Source organism: Eucyclogobius newberryi, unplaced genomic scaffold, assembly GCF_026437365.1.
Source record: "Eucyclogobius newberryi isolate DKJ021-1_F unplaced genomic scaffold, fEucNew1.0.hap1 SCAF_4, whole genome shotgun sequence".
In the NCBI taxonomy this organism is placed as follows: Eukaryota; Metazoa; Chordata; class Actinopteri; order Gobiiformes; family Gobiidae; genus Eucyclogobius; species Eucyclogobius newberryi.
In genome coordinates this window covers 20,747,083-20,766,845 of record NW_027316056.1, presented here as the reverse complement: position 1 = coordinate 20,766,845, position 19,763 = coordinate 20,747,083, and the positions used below count along the sequence as shown (strand labels likewise).

The window sequence follows — 19,763 nt, the reverse complement described above, 5'->3', positions numbered from 1 at the left end:
TGTTTACAAATGCTATGTGTCTTTTTGTCTTTCATAATTTGTGGTGAGGGCCAACAATTAAATATTTCTCTATATTTGACTTCAAAAATAAAATCATCTGTGGAAATAAAATGGTTCTATCTTGTGTTCCTTGTGGTGTATCAGTTTGATTATAAATAAGTTGTATAGATTTCTTAGAAGTAGATTAATATGTCCATTATATGTCAATTATTTCTTACGTAGCTGTCATTGCACTAAGGACTAAGGCCCCAGAAGCCAGTGTTCAATTGTTAATCTTTTTATTTACTGTTCTGCTGAATATTGTTTAGTCACAAAATAAATAAATAAAAAGTCTTGGTAATCAGCACTGGCTATTTACTAATTACTACAGTCTTATTTTTTGATACAAATTCTTTTTTACATCAAGTATACTGATTTTAGGTGCCTGGCTGCTGCTGCTCCAGTGATGACTGAACTTTAGATGCCACAATCCTGACCTGTGGCCTGTGGACCTCTCCCTGCACTAGATAAGCCTCTGGGTTTTTGTGTTCCTTGCCCAGAAGGGGGGTCTAAGGACAGGGGATGCTCTGGGACAGTTAACCATTTTGCTTGATTCATGTGAATGCTGGTTAATCTGTTTCTCGTTTAATGATCGATAACTGTTTAATTGGCTCAAGCATTCTAGAATGGAATGGATCGAGACATTGTTCTTGCCATGGTTTCTTATTATTCTTATTATAGTTTTGCATGGTCAAATTTTGCCACAACTCTGGCTTTTTCGATCCCCTGAACATTGATGAATGCCACACATGGGACATAGACGCGATCGGCTCGGCCTGAACTCGAATAAAATGGAGGTTGCGAGAACGCCCGTCGCAACAGTGCCGACTAGTTCAAAAAAGAAAAAACATGAAACTCTTAATCTTTGGCCTATGCACATGAAACTTGAGACAGTGATAGAGCTACCTTTGACCTCTGACCTTTGACGAGTAAAACGCACCTGGCAGCATCGCTCTATGATAAACAGGAAGTCAGCCATGTTGAATCAAAGTGGCACCGCCACGTTTGACTTTTTTTTTTCAAAATCGTACTTGTCCTAGGTTTTTTGTCCGATCAAGCTTCAAAACAACACCTTTTGCATCTAAAGACATTGAAATTTAATAAATATTCATAAGAATGTTGATATTCTTTACGGTCTCTGCGTAACACGCCCTCAAAAAAGGCTTAATTTCCTGTTTTTTCAAGGACAAGTCACACCTATTTGAATTGATCTACGGAGCTCCTATTTCACTCACTAATGCGTTTTTATGGTCTGAGTGGGAATAATAAATACCCATGTAACAAATTTACTCTATAGCGCCCCCTACCCATTGTGTGAAAAACTCAACATTGTCTGATTTGTTTGAAACTCATGGATTATATTCTCCTCGAGACGCCATGAAAAAAGTGCATTGCAGATATTGTGTATTTTCACAATTGGCCAGCAGAGGCACAATGAATGCCTTCACTTCCTCTTCCGCTTTTATTTTTATGGGACATTTCCTCTCGTGTCGCACTAGAATTATTATTCTTTAGACTTTATTCTTTCTGTCACAACTCGGGTATTTTTGACCCCCTGAACATCGATGAAAAGTCACGGGTCACCGAGGCTCTCTCTTTCTCCCTGCTCAGGTCTGCGTTCAGCACAATCTTGCAATTTGTCAGTGCAAACTACTATTTGAGCCGGAAACTACGCAATCATCAACGGTGAATTGCTGAGCTTCATTTGGTATGCCGCAAAACGCAGCAGAAAACATGGACTGGCGGGAAGGCGGTTGCACGGGAAGGTGGTCGCGCGAGAGGCGAGAGCCATCATCGCCGCTACCGCGGCTTTAATTGTTCATTTGTTATTTATTTTAAAAATCTGTTTTCTGGTCAAATTAAGCAATTTGGTGCTGCCCTTCGGGGAAACTACTGCTGTGGTTTTGGGCTTCATCAAATTGAATACTAGTCTAGAACCAGACTCATTATATTGAGCTCACAGATTCCTGGCCAAGAAACCCGCAACAATAAACTAAACAACAGAATTAGAATGTAAGCTACTTATTCTAGTTTTAAAGAAGAAATTAAGAGTCACTTCTTGGGGCCCGCCTTTGAAATATAATTGGTTTCTACCTTTAAAAATGTAATAACACACATAATAAGAATTCATTTTCTTTTTTTCTTTTTTTTTATTGTTTATTTTTAAGCCTTATTAGACAAGACAGCTGAGTGTGAAATGGGTATGAGAGAGCAGGGAGGACATGCAGTAAATTTTCCAATTGACTTGGCAAACTGGAAAACTTGGCAGCACTCTTTTTATTCATCTAAATATATTTTGTCTGTCAAATATACGGACTGGTCTATCAGATACCACAATCTCAATCTTTTGTATAATAATGACTTGTGGTTTACAATTGTGTGTACAATTTCCGAGGTCAACCAAGGATTGTACCATTTAGATCTATTTAGAGTAGAGTCCTGCAGGAGATGTACCTAACAGTGGGCAATTCAGGAGAGCTACTGTTACGCAACATCTTCTCAGGCTTTTTCAGTGCTTAATATAGAAACCAAGGCTAAGACACAGAGTAACACTTCGATGAAAGGCTTTTTATCACATCAAAAGCATGTAATCACAGCAAAACCAAACATGTTTCTACTATTTTCACATTGTGGATTCAAGTAGCAACTACAAAATGTTTCCAATGAAAGAGGTTAATGCAGTCTGGATTGATTTTACTGTTTCACTTTATTATCTACAGCAGTGTTTCACGACCAGGAGTACGGGTACACAAGCAATAACCAGGGAGTATTTGGGTTAGGGTTAGGGATTATTTCAGATTTAGATTTAGAAGGTGAAATTCAAGTTTTGAATATAAAATGTACAATTTACATCCTAATGAATTTGTCAGTATCACAGTAATTACATATTAAGTGTTAAATTGTTGTATAAATAGCTTACACAACGGCCTAAAATTAAAGAAAATACATCTATCTTTACCTGTGAATATGGCAATATGGCCCAGCACAGTCACACAGGTCAGATAGTTTGCACAGGTAGCTAATGAAGCTTAGTTCTCACGTGTAAACCCTGACCTGGTTCCAACCATTCACATGCTTGCTGGCAAATCCATCATCAAGACTTCAAAATAAATTTTGATTGAGTTTGGTCAAACATTCTGTCATGTTTCATCTGGTATACAGAAAATGTTTAAGTGTGATATAGGTGTCTTTTAACGTTAAATGACTTTGCATAGTTTTCAGCAGGGCCCTCTGACCTTATGAAGCCACTTTTCATCTCTAGGCTCAGGGAATATGCATTGTGAGGTGATGCTGGCGGGAAAAGATGGCAAGTGTTGGATAAAAGGGTTGGATAATCTGAGCCCTCGGATAATGCGGTGGAGACAAGAGTAAATGACAAGGGGGTGGGATCATTGGGTAGGAGGAGTCATCAGTCCTGGCTCCTGACCCAGCGCTTTGGAGCTGCAGATGGGCTCCACAACCGAAATCTCAAGGGATTTACAGATAGAGGCTTCAGTCTGGACCCACACCAGGTTGATAGTCTACTAACATTCAAACTTCTGCATTTGGACCTGTATGGAGAGACCAAGAAGACATTTTCTTGTGAGGTAAAAATATCTTAAATGAGGTGTGATAGTTTGAAATGACTGAATGAGTCTAACGTCTTGTGTAATGTTATGTTGCAGTAAGTAATGTTTCTTTTCTGTCTCTTAGAAATCTGTGCTATGGACATATTTAGGAGTCATGTCTTTCTTTTTGTCTTTATTTGGTAATGATTATTTGGTCTGCTTTTTACTTTGTGCCGTGACATCAGTGAACAGGTACTCAGGCTAATCTAAGTATATCTTCTCAGGGATTAAATAGCATCCTAATGCGCTTTGTTCAAAGTCAGAGCTCCTTTTGAAGAGGCGTTCTCAGCACAATGTCAAGCAGGCCGTTCAACAATCAAAACCATGTTGTCAATACCCATCATAGCTAATTTTTGCCTTAAGTTAAAGTTAACTGACAAAAACAAAAAGAAATGTAACATATTTTAAGTGTAACACACAACATATCATGAAAAGAATAATGGGATATAACTTTATTCATCTGTTCCAAGACAAAACTGAAATTTGTCTTCAAACTAGTCCAAACCAGGCACTGATGTTGTTTGTCTAAATATACCATTGAATTTAAATCTTAACTCTTTGTACATCCTGTTTTATATATGTAATTAATGTGTGTTATTTGAATAATAATGATACCTCTTTGTGTGCCACAGGAAATTATATGAGGAAGCCTTTGAATGGGTAGAACAAAAACAGCAGTGTTTCCACTGTGTTTAGACCACGGCGCAGCATGCAGACAAATTGGTGAACCGCTGCGTCCAGTCAAGCCCCCACCCTCATAGTTGAACCTGGGCTGTTTACACTATACAACATGGAGTTCATGCTGCCCGAACACGGTCAGGATGTATGTTCCTCTGTCCCGCTCCTGGACATCCCCAGCAGATGCTCCAGGATGCACTACCATGGAGTCAGGAGGAAGATGCGGCCTGGGCGGATCTTAGGTTTCCTCCTCAGTCTGGTGGTGGTCTGCACAGTCTGTTCATGGAGTGCCTTGTCACTGACCACAAACACACCAGTGCTACAATCTGAGGGTTCAGAGGCAGAAGTGCCCCAAAGGACTCTTCTGCAGCATCATAACTTCACAGAAGACACACCAGTGGCCATGAAGTCATCTGAGATTGAGATGAACCATGGTGACTACCCAACGGACTACTTTACAGTGGAGGAGAGGCGCCAGGGCTTTGTGGTGTTTCACATGTTTGGCATGCTATACATGTTCATAGCTTTAGCATTAGTCTGCGATGAGTTCTTTGTCCCTGCACTCACTGTCATCACTGAGAAGTTGGAGATCTCAGATGATGTGGCAGGAGCCACCTTCATGGCAGCAGGAGGTTCAGCCCCAGAGCTCTTCACTTCAGTGATAGGAGTCTTTGTATCACACAGTAATGTCGGCATTGGTACCATTGTGGGCTCTGCCGTCTTCAACATTTTGTTTGTGATCGGCATGTGTGCCCTGTTCTCCAAAGAGGTGCTGAACCTCACCTGGTGGCCTCTGTTCAGAGATGTCTCATTCTACATAATTGGTCTTCTCATGCTCATCTATTTCTTTTTGGATAATCAAATCACTGTGGGAGAGAGTATAAGCCTGCTTCTGTGCTACGCCAGCTATGTGACATTCATGAAGTTCAATGCCAAAGTAGAATCATTTATCAAGAATACAATAGGAAGCAACCAGGTGGACAAACAGGAGAGTGAACCCAAGGTGAGTTACAGTCCTGCACCCACACATGTCTCTTTAACTTTTTAAATTTAAACATTACTTAAACATTTATTTATTTATTATTTTCCCCTTCCATCCCTTGTTGGGAAATGGGAGGTTTTGTCTATAGGAGTTTTTATTTAAACTTCCTATAAGTGATCTGTTCTTTTCTTCTGTAACCACCTCTGTATCTACCGGCGTTGCATCAATGAAATTTCCCCATGTGGGACAATAAAGGATTATCTTATCTTATCTTATCTTATCTTAACTCCTTCATGGCTGTCGTTGGTTATGATAATACAATCTAGACCTGTTAAATAGATCCCCATACCATGAGAACTGGGAGGGTGTAGTCTTTTCTAATGTCCTGTGGCTTTGTTCCAAGAAGCAGAGGAAGACCTCTGTGCTGACTAACAGGCCTAATCCTCACCTCCTTATAAACACAAATCCAGACCAGAATATACTTGTTGTAAAAGAATGAAGCAATTATAACTACTGTTAATCTGATTTGATATGAATCTAAATATGTTATATCATAATCAGATTCTGATCATAAACATTTATATTAATTGTTATTACAAATTACTCTTTTGTTCTATTCTACAATCACACTCACCACTCAGGGAAATGTAGGATTTTGAAATGACCTCAAAGTGTTGCTCAGAATAAACAGTGGCGTGTGTTTGAAGAGTCAAGGGCCATGGTCTTAATTACTTGAGTGGCAGGTCTAGTTAAATGTGTGTGTATTTGTTGTTTGAATGTGCAGTTGGAGTCAGATCTGTTGCTCTCTGATGTTGTAATCTTATACAAGCCGTTTCCCTATAGCATATATAGGCCACCTACCCAAATCATCAGGGGTGTATACAGTACATTTTAATACTATTGGCAATTATAGTGGAAAAAACATAAATTGTTTTATACTTTTAAGATGATCAAGATGAAAGTGCTACATATTTAAAAAAAAAAAAAAACATTTCTAAATTACTGACACTAAGCTTAATGTTTGTTTATTGGCTGGTTTAGCGCTCTATGAACATTATTTTTCACTGTCTGTTGTGGCTGTACAACATGTCAATATCCCTTGGCCTCATATGTCAGTAGCTGCTAAATAATCTTTACTTTAATCCCTTCCAATCTCATTAGAGCTGCTAATAATAGTTTGACACTTGCTGTGGAGCAAGAATCAGGAGATCTTACAAGAGAATGTTTCTCTACATTACCATCAAAAGACATTAAAATCTCTAGATTTTAGTACAGCTGCATGTGCATAGAAGATGTGGAGGATCAGCACATATGCCTGCTGAAAACACTAAAGACTTCAATCCTTTCTGATCCCTTTATCAACTGCTTACCTGCTGTGACGACAACAAGCAAAATCAGACATATTGTCACAAAGCTCCTGTTTAACTCATTTGTCAACCAGACAAACTTTTAAATTACCTTTTTAAAACAAAAATAATGCACTATTAAAATACAAAGATCAAGTTTATAAAATAGTATGAGCAGACTCAAGTTTTAGTACATGATTTTTAGGTGTAATTATGCTTCTCGAGGGAGCAGCTTCTAGGAGAGTGAATTAAGAGCTCTCCAGTGAGCTATGAAAGGTGCGAGCTTTAACACGCAGGTCCAGAAAAAACTACTCTAAGAATGTCTGCCAATTTGTCCTGCTAAACACAATGAACCCAAACATTCAGATGAACAAAAAAAGGAACAACTCACAAAGACATCAGCAGTGGATTCAAATGGAAAGAGGGGTCAAATTGTGTACTCAAGTAAAAGTACAGTTACATAGCTGATGTAGATTAACTGTTAACCGCTGAATTCAGTTATTTAAACCACAATCCACATATTGTCAGAGCTCTGACCAATCAAAGCAGGTGATGGAGTGCTGTCCTGTGTGCTTGTAGGGTTAGAAAAGAGTAGACACAGAGGTGAAGCTCCTGTGGATGATTAGGACTTGTGTTCTTCTCTGTAAGTTCTATTTAAATGTAAAAAATTACAATTACATGGCTAGAATTATACTCAAGTACAAGTAAATAGTACAAGGAAGTACAATTAACCCCCAAAAAGCTATTAAATTACAGTAATGGGACTGGACATTTGCCCTTCTCTTATCCAGAGCAAGCTTAGGCTCAGTTGTGAGGGATTTCATCCATCCAGGAAACCCAATAAGTAAAAATGCAAATCACAATATGATTCATACTAACGGTATATTAAATCCTATTTTGAGAGTACTCAAAGTGGTTTCACAATTTGATGGAATATTCATTAACTACACAAAATAACAATTGGTGGAAGTTACGGGTTTGGGGCTACTTAAACAACGGGGTCTCTCCGACCACCACAAATCACACAACTGCATTTTAAAATACCACTCCCACTGCTGCTTGTTGTTTGACTGGCACTTGTGAACATACATTTATCGTGTTGTTCATTATCAACAAGTTGACAGCGATAATGTAGTCAGTTTTGTTGAAAATATTACATTTCTGTCATATTTACTCAGGGGCCATACAGCTAAACGTGTTTGTGATTGTGATGTGTAACAGGATATATTTTACATTCTTATATGAAATGCTGATAACTGCATTATATTAACACATTCACCTAAAACAGTGTTTGTCAGAACTTAAATTTTATTTGCTCGTAAAAACCTTGATGATGCTTTCTGTAAAAATGTAATTGAGATCAAATCCCACTTTCTGCCTCAACACTGCCTCTCTTGTCAAACAGCACTGTGTGCAGTCTGTTCTGTATATTATGTCTCTGAACAGTTGTGTCCACACCCCTCCCCTCTCCAAAGGACCTCTGCAGTGACACCCGTGACACACCCTAACCCTTCATAATAGTTTATGTTGCTCCATAACAAAGAATGTAACTAACAAAGGTTTTGGAGGAATAGTGTAAACGTTGATTTTATTTTGTTTCCAAAGGTTGCTCCACCAAGTGAAAATGAGAACAAGCTCATGGTGAGTACCAGTATTTTTGGTTTGAGTTACGTAATATTTTCACATTAAAGTTTTTTTTGGATACAAGTATTACTATTGAAATAAATTAAATACTTAAGTCATCACGTTTCTGTGAAACAGGCTAAGCCCAGACTGCAAAGGGAAGGAAGCTGTGCCTCTCTACACAACTCTGTGATGAGGAACAGCATCTTCCAGCTCATGATCCACACTTTGGACCCTTTAAGCGGTGAAGGTACAACTAAGTATTCAGATTGTCCAATTCTTTAACAAGTCTAACACAGGCTGATCTGCTTTGTTTCAGGACAATTCAAAGAGAAGGCATCAATCCTCCACAAAATGGCCAAGCAACCATGTAAAGAGGAAACGATTAATGCCAATGGTATAAATGAACAGAGGAAAGGTGTGTAACAAAGACTTACCACTAATCATTAAGGTTCACTTTGAAATAGGGCTTCACAATTTTGGAAAATAAAATCGGCATTTTTTGTGAAAAGTGTCGCAACTGAGCAGTAACATTTGAGAGAAGACTAAAATATGAACTGGTAAACTAATACTAAAAAGAATCCTGTGAATTTCAGAATACGTTTGTAGAAGAATAAACTACAAATATAGCCGCAAGCGGCAATGATCGGCCCTCGCCACGCCGCCGCCACACCGCAATAGGAGGGTGCGCTAACGCGCCCCAATTGTCCTTTTAGTACGCCTACTGCTGAATCTGTGACACTGTCACATCTTCTCCCCTTTGTTTTACCATTCAAAAAGCAATTTTATTTTGAATTCTTGGCAAAATGTGCGGCAGACACCGTGACTCTTTGAATAAAAATGTGGATATCTTTTGATGGTCCACCCCTGAAGATGAGTCTCACCAAATTTCAGGTTAATAGGGCTAACGCCCTGGGAGGAGTTCGTGAAAGTCTAAGGTGTAAACATGTTCTGGCGATTTCCCCATTGGAATAACATGGGAGGTTTCGGTCATCGCTACGGCAACGCCATAACAATTATGACATGGGTCTCATTGACTTTTTTGATGGGGATGCCAAAATTGAGTTCTGTGTCAAATTTCATATAATTTCGCAAAACTAAACGTTTAACCTCCATATAAAATCTGTAGGGGGCGCTGTGGCGCCAAATTAATTTATTTCACCTCAAGTAGGTTTAGGGCAAAGAGTTTAACAACTGATTCTAATTTGACGCAATTCGGACTTTATCTGCGCAAACGGCAGAAATGTTAAATTTGGGAGATTTCTGAAATTCTAGCTACAGAGACCGTGACAGGTATCAATGTAATTTGAATAACTTTTGATGTCCCACTCCTCAGTAGCATTTTCACCAAATTTCAGCTTTTTAGGGCCAACGCCCTGGGAGGAGTTCGGAAAAGTACGACGTTTGGAAAAACTCCTGAGTCACGCTTAGCCATTTTTGAAGCAATATGGCCGACATTGGTTGGGCGGACGGCGTTGCCTTAATAATATTTTTTACTTCTCTTGGCACCATCTACCTCTGCGCCAAATTTCATGATTCTACGATCAGATTTTTTTGGGGTCATTTCCTATCTCTCAATGCATTTTTGGTACATTTGGGGGCGCTGACGCGCCAATTTTTAAAAAAATTTAGAAAAGGGAAATAGCCAGAATGTAGAGAGGCACGATTTTTAGAGGTGTGCAAATTTTTGTGACTTTTCACCAACGTTCACTGGGTGAAAAATAGCGGGGTTTGTCCCGAGAAGAAAGAAACAAAGAAAGAAGAAAGAATATTAAAGCCGCAAGCGGCATTCAACGGCCCTCGCGGGCCGCCGGCCTTCCGACTCTGCGCTTTCGACTTGATAAAGATGGCGCCCTTATTGTGTTGAATTAAAAAAGAACTTGACAGACGGCGACACATTGGACATGGCCAATCCAGTGCAAATGAACACAAGTGTCAGTCAAATTTGCTGCGCCGCCGCACAGAGACCGTAGCACTTGGAATAAAAATATGGATAACTTTTGATGCCCCGCTTGTGTAGATGATATTTCCCAAAGTAAAGCTTGATCGAGCTATTGCCCACGGAGGAGTTTGTTAAAGTTTGAAGCGTAAAAATGTGGTGATTTGAGCAATTCAACGATTTTCCCATAAGGATATCATGGGATGTTTCTGTCATCGCTACGGTTACGCCGTACAAAATATGACTTTGGCTGTCATACTTTTATGATCAGGATGGCAAATTAGAATTTAGTGCAAAATGTCATGTTATTTGGAAAAACTTTATTGTTTATAGGCCACTCTGAAGGCCAAATAGTCCAAATTCTGGGTAAAGTTTGTGGCTCCGTCGCACAGAGACCGTAAAAGTTATCCTTAAAATTTGGATAACTTTAGATGCCCCACTTGTCTAAAGGACGTACACCGATTTTGAGGTCGGTGGGCAAAACGCACTAGGAGGAGTTTGTTAAAGTGTAAAACATAAAAATATGGTAATTTGAGAGATTTTGCTGTTTTCCCATTTGTGACGTATATTTGCGGGTCAGCCACACAGAGACCGTAGCACTTAGAATCAAAATATGGATAACTTTTGATGTCTCGCTTGTGTAGATGATTTTCCCCAAATATGAACTTGATCGGACAATCGCCCTAGGAGGAGTTTGTTAAAGTGTGAAGCGTAAAAATGTGGTCATTTTAGAGATTCCGCTGTTTTCCCATTTGTGACATATATTTGCGGGTCAGCCACACAGAGACCGTAGCACTTAGAATCAAAATATGGATAAATTTTGATGCCCCGCTTGTGTAGATGATTTTCCCCAAATATGAGTTTGATCAGACAATCGCCCTAGGAGGAGTTCGTTAAAGTGTGAAGCGTAAAAATGTGGTGATTTGAGCAATTTCGCGAATTTCCCATAAGGATATCATGGGATGTTTCTGTCATCGTTAAGGTTACGCCGTACAAAATATGACTTTGGCTCTCATACTTTTATGATCAGGATGGCAAATTAGAATTTTGTGCAAAATATAATGTCATTTGGAAAAACTCTATTGTTTATAGGCCACTCTGAAGGCCAAATAGTCAGAATTCAGGGAAAAGTTTGCGGCTCCGTCGCACAGAGACCGTAAAAGCTATCCTTAAAATTTGGATAACTTTAGATGCCCCACTTGTCTAGAGGACGTACACCGATTTTGAGGTCGGTGGGCAAAACGCACTAGGAGGACTTCATCAAAGTGTAAAACATAAAAATGTGGATATTCGAGAGATTTAGCGGTTTTCCCATAGGGATAACATGGGAGGTTTATGTCATCGCTACGACTACGCCGTAAAAATTAAGGCATTTGTCTGATTGGCTTTTTTGATCGCGACGCCAAAATAGAATTTTGGGTAAAGTTTAGAAAATTTTGGTAAAACTAATTTTTGACCTTCAATGTTAATTTAAAGGTCACTCTGTAGGGGGCGCTATCGCGCCCATTTCAATTTTGTCAGCATAAACTGGTCCAAACTAGAAAGTTGAACAACTGATTCAAATTTGGTCCTAATCGGACTTGTTTTGATCAAATGGGAACAATTTTTAGATCTGCAATATCCCAAAATAAGTTGTCCAACTTTGCGGCTGCGCCGCACACAGACCGTAAAAGGTATCTCAAAAAATTGGATAACATTAGATGCCCCACTTGTCCAGAGGACGTCCGCCGATTTTGAAGTCGGTGGGCAAAACGCCCTAGGAGGAGTTCGTCAAAGTTTGACGTGAACAAAATGGCTAACACAGCGTGTTTTCATTTTCAAAGGAAGATGGCGGGCATAGGGTAATTCTGGGGGCGTGGCCACAATAATATTTGTTTTTTGTCCTCACAAGAGGAATGCGTGTTCCGAATTTCGTAGCTCTACGACAAAGTTTACCTCGGGGCGTCTCCCATAGGCGCAATGTATTTTGACTTTTGTCGGTGGCGCTGTCGCGCCATTTTTTAACGAAAAAAAAAATGGCCCAGAAAAAACAAAATTTTTCGCCGATTTTGAATTTTGGGTAAAGTTTGGTGAGTTTTTGAGCATGTTCAGGGGGTCAAATTAGAGCTCAAAAAGCAGAAGAACAAGAAAAATAATAAAAATTAAAGCCGCAAGCGGCATCCAACGGCCCTCGCGGGCCGCCGGCCTTCCGACTCTGCGCTTTCGACTTGATAAAGATGGCGCCCTTATTGTGTGTTGAACAAAAAAGAACTTGACAGACGGCGACACAATTGACATGGCCAATCCAGTGCAAATGAACACAAGTGTCAGTCAAATTTGCTGCTCCGCCGCACAGAGACCGTAGCACTTAGAATATAAATATGGATAACTTTTGATGCCCCGCTTGCGTAGATGATATTTCCCAAAGTTAAACTTGATCGAGCTATTGCCCACGGAGGAGTTTGTTAAAGTGTGAAGCGTAAATGTGAACATTTAATAGATTTAGCGTTTTTCCCATTTGTGACAGTATATTTGCAGCTCCACGGCACAGAGACCGTACCACTTAAAATCAAAATATGACTAACTTTTGATGCTTCCCTTGTGTAGATGATTTCCCCCAAATATGAGCTTGATCGGGCAATCGCCCTAGAAGGAGTTTGTTAAAGTGTGAAGCGTAAAAATGTGGTGATTTGAGGGATTTCGCGATTTTCCCATGAGGATAACATGGGATATTTCTGTCATGGCTACGGTTACGCCGTACAAAATATGACTTTGTCTCTCATACTTTTATGATCAGGATGGCAAATTAGAATTTTGTGCAAAATATCATGTCATTTAGAAAAACTCTATTGTTCATAGGCCACTCTGAAGGCCAAAATTCAGAATTCTGGGAAACGTTTGAGGCTCCGTCGCACAGAGACCTTAAAAGTTATCCTTAAAATTTGGATAACTTTAGATGCCCCACTTGTCTAGAAGACGTACACCGATTTTGAGGTCGGTGGGCAAAACGCACTAGGAGGAGTTCATCAAAGTTTGAAACAGAAAAATGTGGATATTCGAGAGATTTAGCGGTTTTCCCATAGGGATAACATGGGAGGTTTATGTCATCGCTACGACTACGCCGTAAAAATTAAGGCATTTGTCTGATTGGCTTTTTTGATCAGGACGCCAAAATAGAATTTTGGGTAAAGTTTAGACAATTTTGGTAAAACTAATTTTTGACCTTCAATGTTAATTTAAAGGTCACTCTGTAGGGGGCGCTATCGCGCCCATTTCAATTTTGTCATCATAAACTGGTCCAAACTAGAAAGTTGAACAACTGATTCAAATTTGGTCCTAATCGGACTTGTTTTGATCAAATGGGAGCAATTTTTAGATCTGCAATATCCCAAAATAAGTTGTCCAACTTTGCGGCTGCGCCGCACACAGACCGTAAAAGGTATCTCAAAAAATTGGATAACTTTAGATGCCCCACTTGTCCAGAGGACGTACGCCAATTTTGAAGTTGGTGGGCAAAACGCCCTAGGAGGAGTTTGTCAAAGTTTGACGTGAACAAAATGGCTAACACAGCGTGTTTTCATTTTCAAAGGAAGATGGCGGCCATAGGGTAAGTCTGGGGGCGTGGCCACAAAAATATTTTTTTTTTGTCCTCACGAGAGAAATGCGTGTCCCAAATTTCGTAGCTTTACGCCAAAATTGACCTCGGGGCGTCTCCCATAGGCGCAATGTATTTTGACCTTTGTCGGTGGCGCTGTCGCGCCATTTTTTAACGAAAAAAAAAATGGCCCAGAAAAAATCGAATTTTTCGCCGATTCTGAATTTTGGGCAAAGTTTGGTGAGTTTTTGAGCATGTTCAGGGGGTCAAATTAGAGCTCAAAAAGCAGAAGAACAAGAAAAATAATAATAAATATAGCCGCAAGCGGCAATGATCGGCCCTCGCCACGCCGCCGCCACACCGCCGCCACGCCGCAAGAGGAGGGGGCGCTTACGCGCCCCAATTGTCCTTTTATTACGCTAAACATAACTAAACATTTAACCTCCATATAAAATCTGTAGGGGGCGCTGTGGCGCCAAATGAATTTATTTCACTTCAAGTAGGTTTAGGGCAAAGAGTTTAACAACTGATTCTAATTTGACGCAATTCGGACTTTATCTGCGCAAACGGCAGAAATTTTAAATATGGGAGATTTCTGAAATTCTAGCTACCGTGAGAGGTATCAATGTAATTTGGATAACTTTTGATGTCCCACTCCTCAGTAGCATTTTCACCAAATTTCAGCTTTTTAGGGCCAACGCCCTGGGAGGAGTTCGTAAAAGTACGACGTTTGGAAAAACTCCGAAGTCATGTTTAGCCATTTTTGAAGCAATATGGCTGACATTTGGTTGGGCGGACGGCGTTGCCGTAATAATATTTTTTACTTCTCTTGTCACCATCTACCTCTGCGCCAAATTTCATGATTCTAAGATCAGATTTTTTTTGGGTCATTTCCCATCTCTCAATGCATTTTTGGTACATTTGGGGGCGCTGACGCGCCAATTTTTTTTTATTTTAGAAAAGGGAAATAGCCAGAATGTAGAGAGGCACGATTTTTAGAGATGTGAACATTTTTGTGACTTTTCGTCAATGTTCACTGGGTGAAAAATAGGGGGGTTGGTCCCGAGAAGAAGAAAGAATAATATTCCGATGCGAAAACAATGTTTCCCATTTTTCAAATATCATAAACTATACATTTTCGGAAAGCGCTCGCGCTTTCCTACCTCATGGTGTGGGTCCCTGGTCACTGACGGGTACTTTCGTTAATTTTGAGTGGGCTCCGCCCACTTTGTGTTTTTGGCCCTCTATACAGTAATAATGTTCAATTTTTGCATTACATGCTTATATGCACGGAACATGCAAGAGATGGGGAACGTATTCGTGAGCTACTTAGCGCAAATGAGTGCTTTATATGGGGATGACGACCGCTTCGCGGTCGTCATCTCAATGTAAAGGGCTCGTTTAGTGCGCACTTTTGCACGGGCTTCGCCCGTTTACAACGGTAATGTTCCATTTTCCTACTACTAATTAGTATGCACGGGGCGTGCATGAGTGAAGGAGTGCGTTAGTGAGTGTTTGGAAGTGGGCGAGCGCTTCGCGCTCGATTTCGTGCGCACTACGTGCGCACTTTCGCAGCCGTGCTTCGCACGGCCTTACGAGATTAATAGGCCTCTCGCCAGCTTGTGGCGCTCGGGCCTAAAAATAATAATATTTTTAGCAAAAACAATATAGCCGTTTCCACTATAACAACAAATTATACATTGTTTGAAAGCTCTAAGCCTTCCCCATGCCGCCATGGGGTGGAATCATCATTACGAGCGCTTACGCGCTCGTCACTCCCTATTCCGTCGGGATGCCCCGCCCACTCCCCATAGACTTCCATTGATTTGAGCAGATACAAGCATGGCCCATGCCTGCAGCATGGATTCTCGCGTACGGGACGATGCCAGGAGTGTTTTTGGAGGAATGCAGCGCTTCGCGCTGCTGTTGTCAACAATGAATGAATGGGCTACGCCCATTCACTCATTGTTGACTATTTCTATCATAGCAGGAGTAAGTATGCATGATCCATGCCTTCGGCATGGGCTAGTTCACTGTACTTGCCTTCGGCAGCGTTGCGGGAGCAATAGGCCCTCCGCCCTGCTGGGGCTCGGGCCTAAATATTACGATGCGAAAACAATGTTTCCCATTTTTCACCATTTTTCTCTACCTCATGGTGTGGGTCCCTGGTCACTGAAGGGTACTTTCGTTAATTTTGAGTGGGCTCCGCCCACTTTGTGTTTTTTGGCCCTCTATACAGTAATAATGTTAATTTTTTGCATTACATGCTTATATGCACGGAATATGCAAGAGATGGGGAAGGTCTTCGTGAGCTACTTAGCGCAAATGACTGCTTTATATGGGTTTTTGGGGGACTTGGCTTTTGCACGGGCTTTGCCCGTTTACAACGGTAATGTTCCATTTTCCTACTACTAATTAGTATGCACGGGGCGTGCGTGAGTGTAGGAGTGCGTTAGTGAGTGTTTGGAAGTGGGCGAGCGCTTCGCGCTCGATTTCGTGCGCACTTACGTGCGCACTTTCGCAGCCGTGCTTCGCACGGCCTTACGAGAATAGGCCTCTCGCCAGCTTGTGGCGCTCGGGCCTAATTACAAGGTTTTTCTCTGTAGAGACAAGATATTTAATTATTTACAGCCTTTGCAATTTCATAATTGTGTCATGTCAACTTCCAATTTTTGACTATTTGATTGACATTTATTATACAGACCAACTACACATTATGTCTTTGTTTCTTACCAGCCGATAAAAAAATTCCCAATAACACCAATGTTGCAGTGGAAGTCACACCACCAATGAATGGTGTTGCTGGTGGTAATGAGGTAAAGATTCTTAATACAGTACAATCATATTGTATAGGACATTAATTTATGGTTCTGTCTTAGGGCCCAGAGGAGGAGGAAGATGATGAAGACCAGCCTCTGAGCCTGGCTTGGCCAGACACGGCCAGAAAACAAGTCACATACCTCATTGTTCTGCCCATTATCCTTCCTCTATGGATCACACTGCCTGATGTCAGGAGAGAGGTGAGCCCTCTTTACTTGAAGTTTAAAGATAAAACACAACACTCAATATGACATTCAACGTCAGAAATTGCAGGTGAAGACATCAATCAAAGCATACTTTCCCACCCACCGTACACTAGCTATGGTTAAGAAACAACGCTGACCCAATTTTCACCATAAGGAGCTTGTTTCCAAATTTCAAATTTACATACAACTTTTACATAATAGTTCCCCCACAAGAGATATTTTGTTATAGTTCAGCTCTGCAAGTTCATAATTAACAACCTACTTTACCAAATGACACTCTTTCCACATGGTAATATATGTTTTTCCCCCCCAGACTTCAGCAAGGTTTTTCCCATTAACCTTTCTTGGATCTATCAGCTGGATTGCATTCTTCTCATACTTGATGGTGTGGTGGGCTCATCAGGTAAATTGCTCTCTCACAATTCAACACATTACATATGTAATTGTCAGCAAGCCCCACATTACCCTGTGGTAGAGAGCAGTTGTCAGGGTGTCGGATGTGTGACTGTGGTAGCTAATGCCAGTTAATCTGTCCTGATCCCCTGCCAGATCAACCTGTAACAATCTATTTTAACTGCATAAGGCAGCCCTGGAGCATGTGCTGTGTGGTACAAGGTGACTGAAAAGCCCTCAGGCCACCTTTTATTCAAATAGATGTGTAGCAGGCACTCTATGATTGATCATGTACCAAGAATATAACAACTAAAAATAAGTTAACCTATTCACCAAACAAATATTTATAGAATGGATTTCTGTTTTGGGAGAACTGCTCAAATGTAGACGATGTAAACATGAATGATTTGTATTGAATGGACCTGATGGTTGGCCAGTTTGTACTCTTTGGGCAGTGCACTTTGTGTGTAAATGTGGTGTGTAAGTGTGAGATTACTCCTCAATGTGGCAGAAGCTCCTCTGACAGTTTGCCACAGGGCAACTGTGTCTCAGCTATCTTATGCCCGCTGAGTGTGAAACGTGAATGAATATTGCACCACAATAACATTATCATTAAACCAGTTTTTAACCAGGTAATATTGTTTAGGTTGGGGAAACCTTCTGGATCACAGAGGAGATCATGGGACTGACTATTTTAGCAGCTGGCACCTCAATCCCTGACTTGATCACCAGTGTCATTGTGGCACGCAAAGGCCTGGGGGACATGGCAGTCTCCAGCTCAGTAGGCTCAAACATCTTTGACATCACAGTGGGGTGAGTGCATTAGTACTCATGCACATACTGTAAGTGATCCATAACATGAAAATATTGCTAATCCTTTTCTTCCCCTGCGCAGCCTGCCTTTCCCCTGGCTTCTGTTCAACATCATCAATGACTTCAAGCCTGTGGAGGTGAGCAGCAATGGACTATTCTGTGCCATCGTGCTGCTCTTCCTCATGCTGCTGTTCGTCATCTCCTCCATCGCTGCATGCAAGTGGAAAATGAGCAAGTTCCTGGGCTTCTTCATGTTTGTGTTGTACTTTGTGTTCCTGGTCGTCAGCGTGATGTTGGAGGACAAAATTATCACATGCCCTATCACAGTTTGAGAGGGCAGCCCTTGGAAGGGGTGAAGACAAAAGACTTAAATGTATACTCAAATCACAGAGTTTGCACAAAACTCATCAATAGAAAAATATTACATTAGCATGAACCAGAGTTGAAGTTAACTGCAACCATCAAAACGTGTGGCAGAAGAGAACCTTGACTGTTTTTGCCCTGGGACTAAACTAAGCTACAGACGGCATCAGGTGATCTGTGGCTGTTTTGAAACGTTTTTCCAAGAAGGACATCAATCATGCTCCAAGACTCATGTTAAGCATTATGTAGGCAGATTACAGGCATTATTTAACTGTATCAATGATTTTAAGCTTCATCACATGGTTCAATGGCAGTGTGTTAGAAATCACAGAGATATATATTACTCAGAATATGCGTCAGAATATTTTTAAATCATGATAATAGGGGCAACACACTGTCATATGGAAGCCAAACACAGTACACATGGTAAACATTTCCATTGCTGCGTCTAGTTTCACAAGCATGGATCTGTTTCAGACCTGCAGTGAGCACAGACGCTGCACACTTCAACTGCTTGGTTGGCCTTCTACGTGAACCACTTAAGAGAGATTACTTCAGGTACTTCTGCATTAAGCTCAGGAATAAAATACAGCTGGCACTGAATTCAATATTAAGTGTAGTTGTTCAATAGGTTGCGAAACGTTTTTTTCCCTGCAATTTTATTAAAGATAGGGTGTCTTTGGGGACTGTGGTTTTCTTATTGAAAGTAAATGATGTATTAAACAACTTTTTCTAGAGCAGGCGCTGGTCCTCTCACTCCTCACAGATACAGGTATTTTGCGGAAATAATGGATATTCAACAAATGTGTTTGTTTAAATGCATCTAGAGCAGTATTTCTCAAACTGTTGTACATGTATCACAAGTGGTACATGGACGCTTCTGTTCTGTTTTCTTTCTTCAGAGAACAATTTTTTTGCTCTTCTTTTGGTAATTTCTTAGTCTAAACTATCGGTAGTGGGTCAAAGTTTTAATCCTCTTTAAGGCCAAAACCTCTGTTAGATGGTATTTAGTGTGATTGTTTGAGAACCATTGCTCTAGACAAGAGTATGGCCCACACTTGAAAATGAATTCCTCTGCAGCTGATCAGAAACCATTAAACAATATTTTGAGAACATACCATTTTAAGAAAACCTCTTGAGACAACCATTGTAAATGCTTAAGTTACTTCTGAACATTATGTCAGTGTAAAATATCAGTTTAATATGTTTTAAAATGTCCAATATTATTAAATATTATTTTTACTATTATGGAAATTCATCATCATGCCAACAGATAGTTGTTTTTTAAGTGTGAATGAAAGTAAGCCAAAATCATATACACTCTTTCTCTTGTCATATTTCAAGTAATAATGAAACATGCAGTAATGCCCAAAACTCTA

The 19,763-nt window shown here is 40.4% G+C and overlaps 1 protein-coding gene across 2 annotated transcripts; it reads left to right on the top strand.

The window, feature by feature from the left end:
- The first annotated feature begins 3,447 nt into the window (after nucleotides 1-3,447).
- Nucleotides 3,448-18,694, top strand: slc24a2 (solute carrier family 24 member 2). Of its 2 annotated transcripts, none has more exons than XM_072463132.1 (10): nucleotides 3,448-3,626; nucleotides 4,280-5,328; nucleotides 8,259-8,294; nucleotides 8,415-8,520; nucleotides 8,596-8,694; nucleotides 16,526-16,605; nucleotides 16,669-16,809; nucleotides 17,129-17,218; nucleotides 17,855-18,021; nucleotides 18,104-18,694. In XM_072463132.1, exons 2-10 carry the CDS (start codon nucleotides 4,438-4,440, stop codon nucleotides 18,351-18,353), a joined length of 1,860 nt encoding a protein of 619 aa, XP_072319233.1. In that variant the 5' UTR covers nucleotides 3,448-3,626; nucleotides 4,280-4,437; the 3' UTR covers nucleotides 18,354-18,694. The 2 variants fall into 2 exon arrangements, with proteins under 2 accessions (XP_072319233.1, XP_072319232.1); XM_072463131.1 differs by having other exon boundaries at nucleotides 3,449-3,626; nucleotides 8,415-8,526.
- The last annotated feature ends 1,069 nt before the right edge of the window (nucleotides 18,695-19,763 follow it).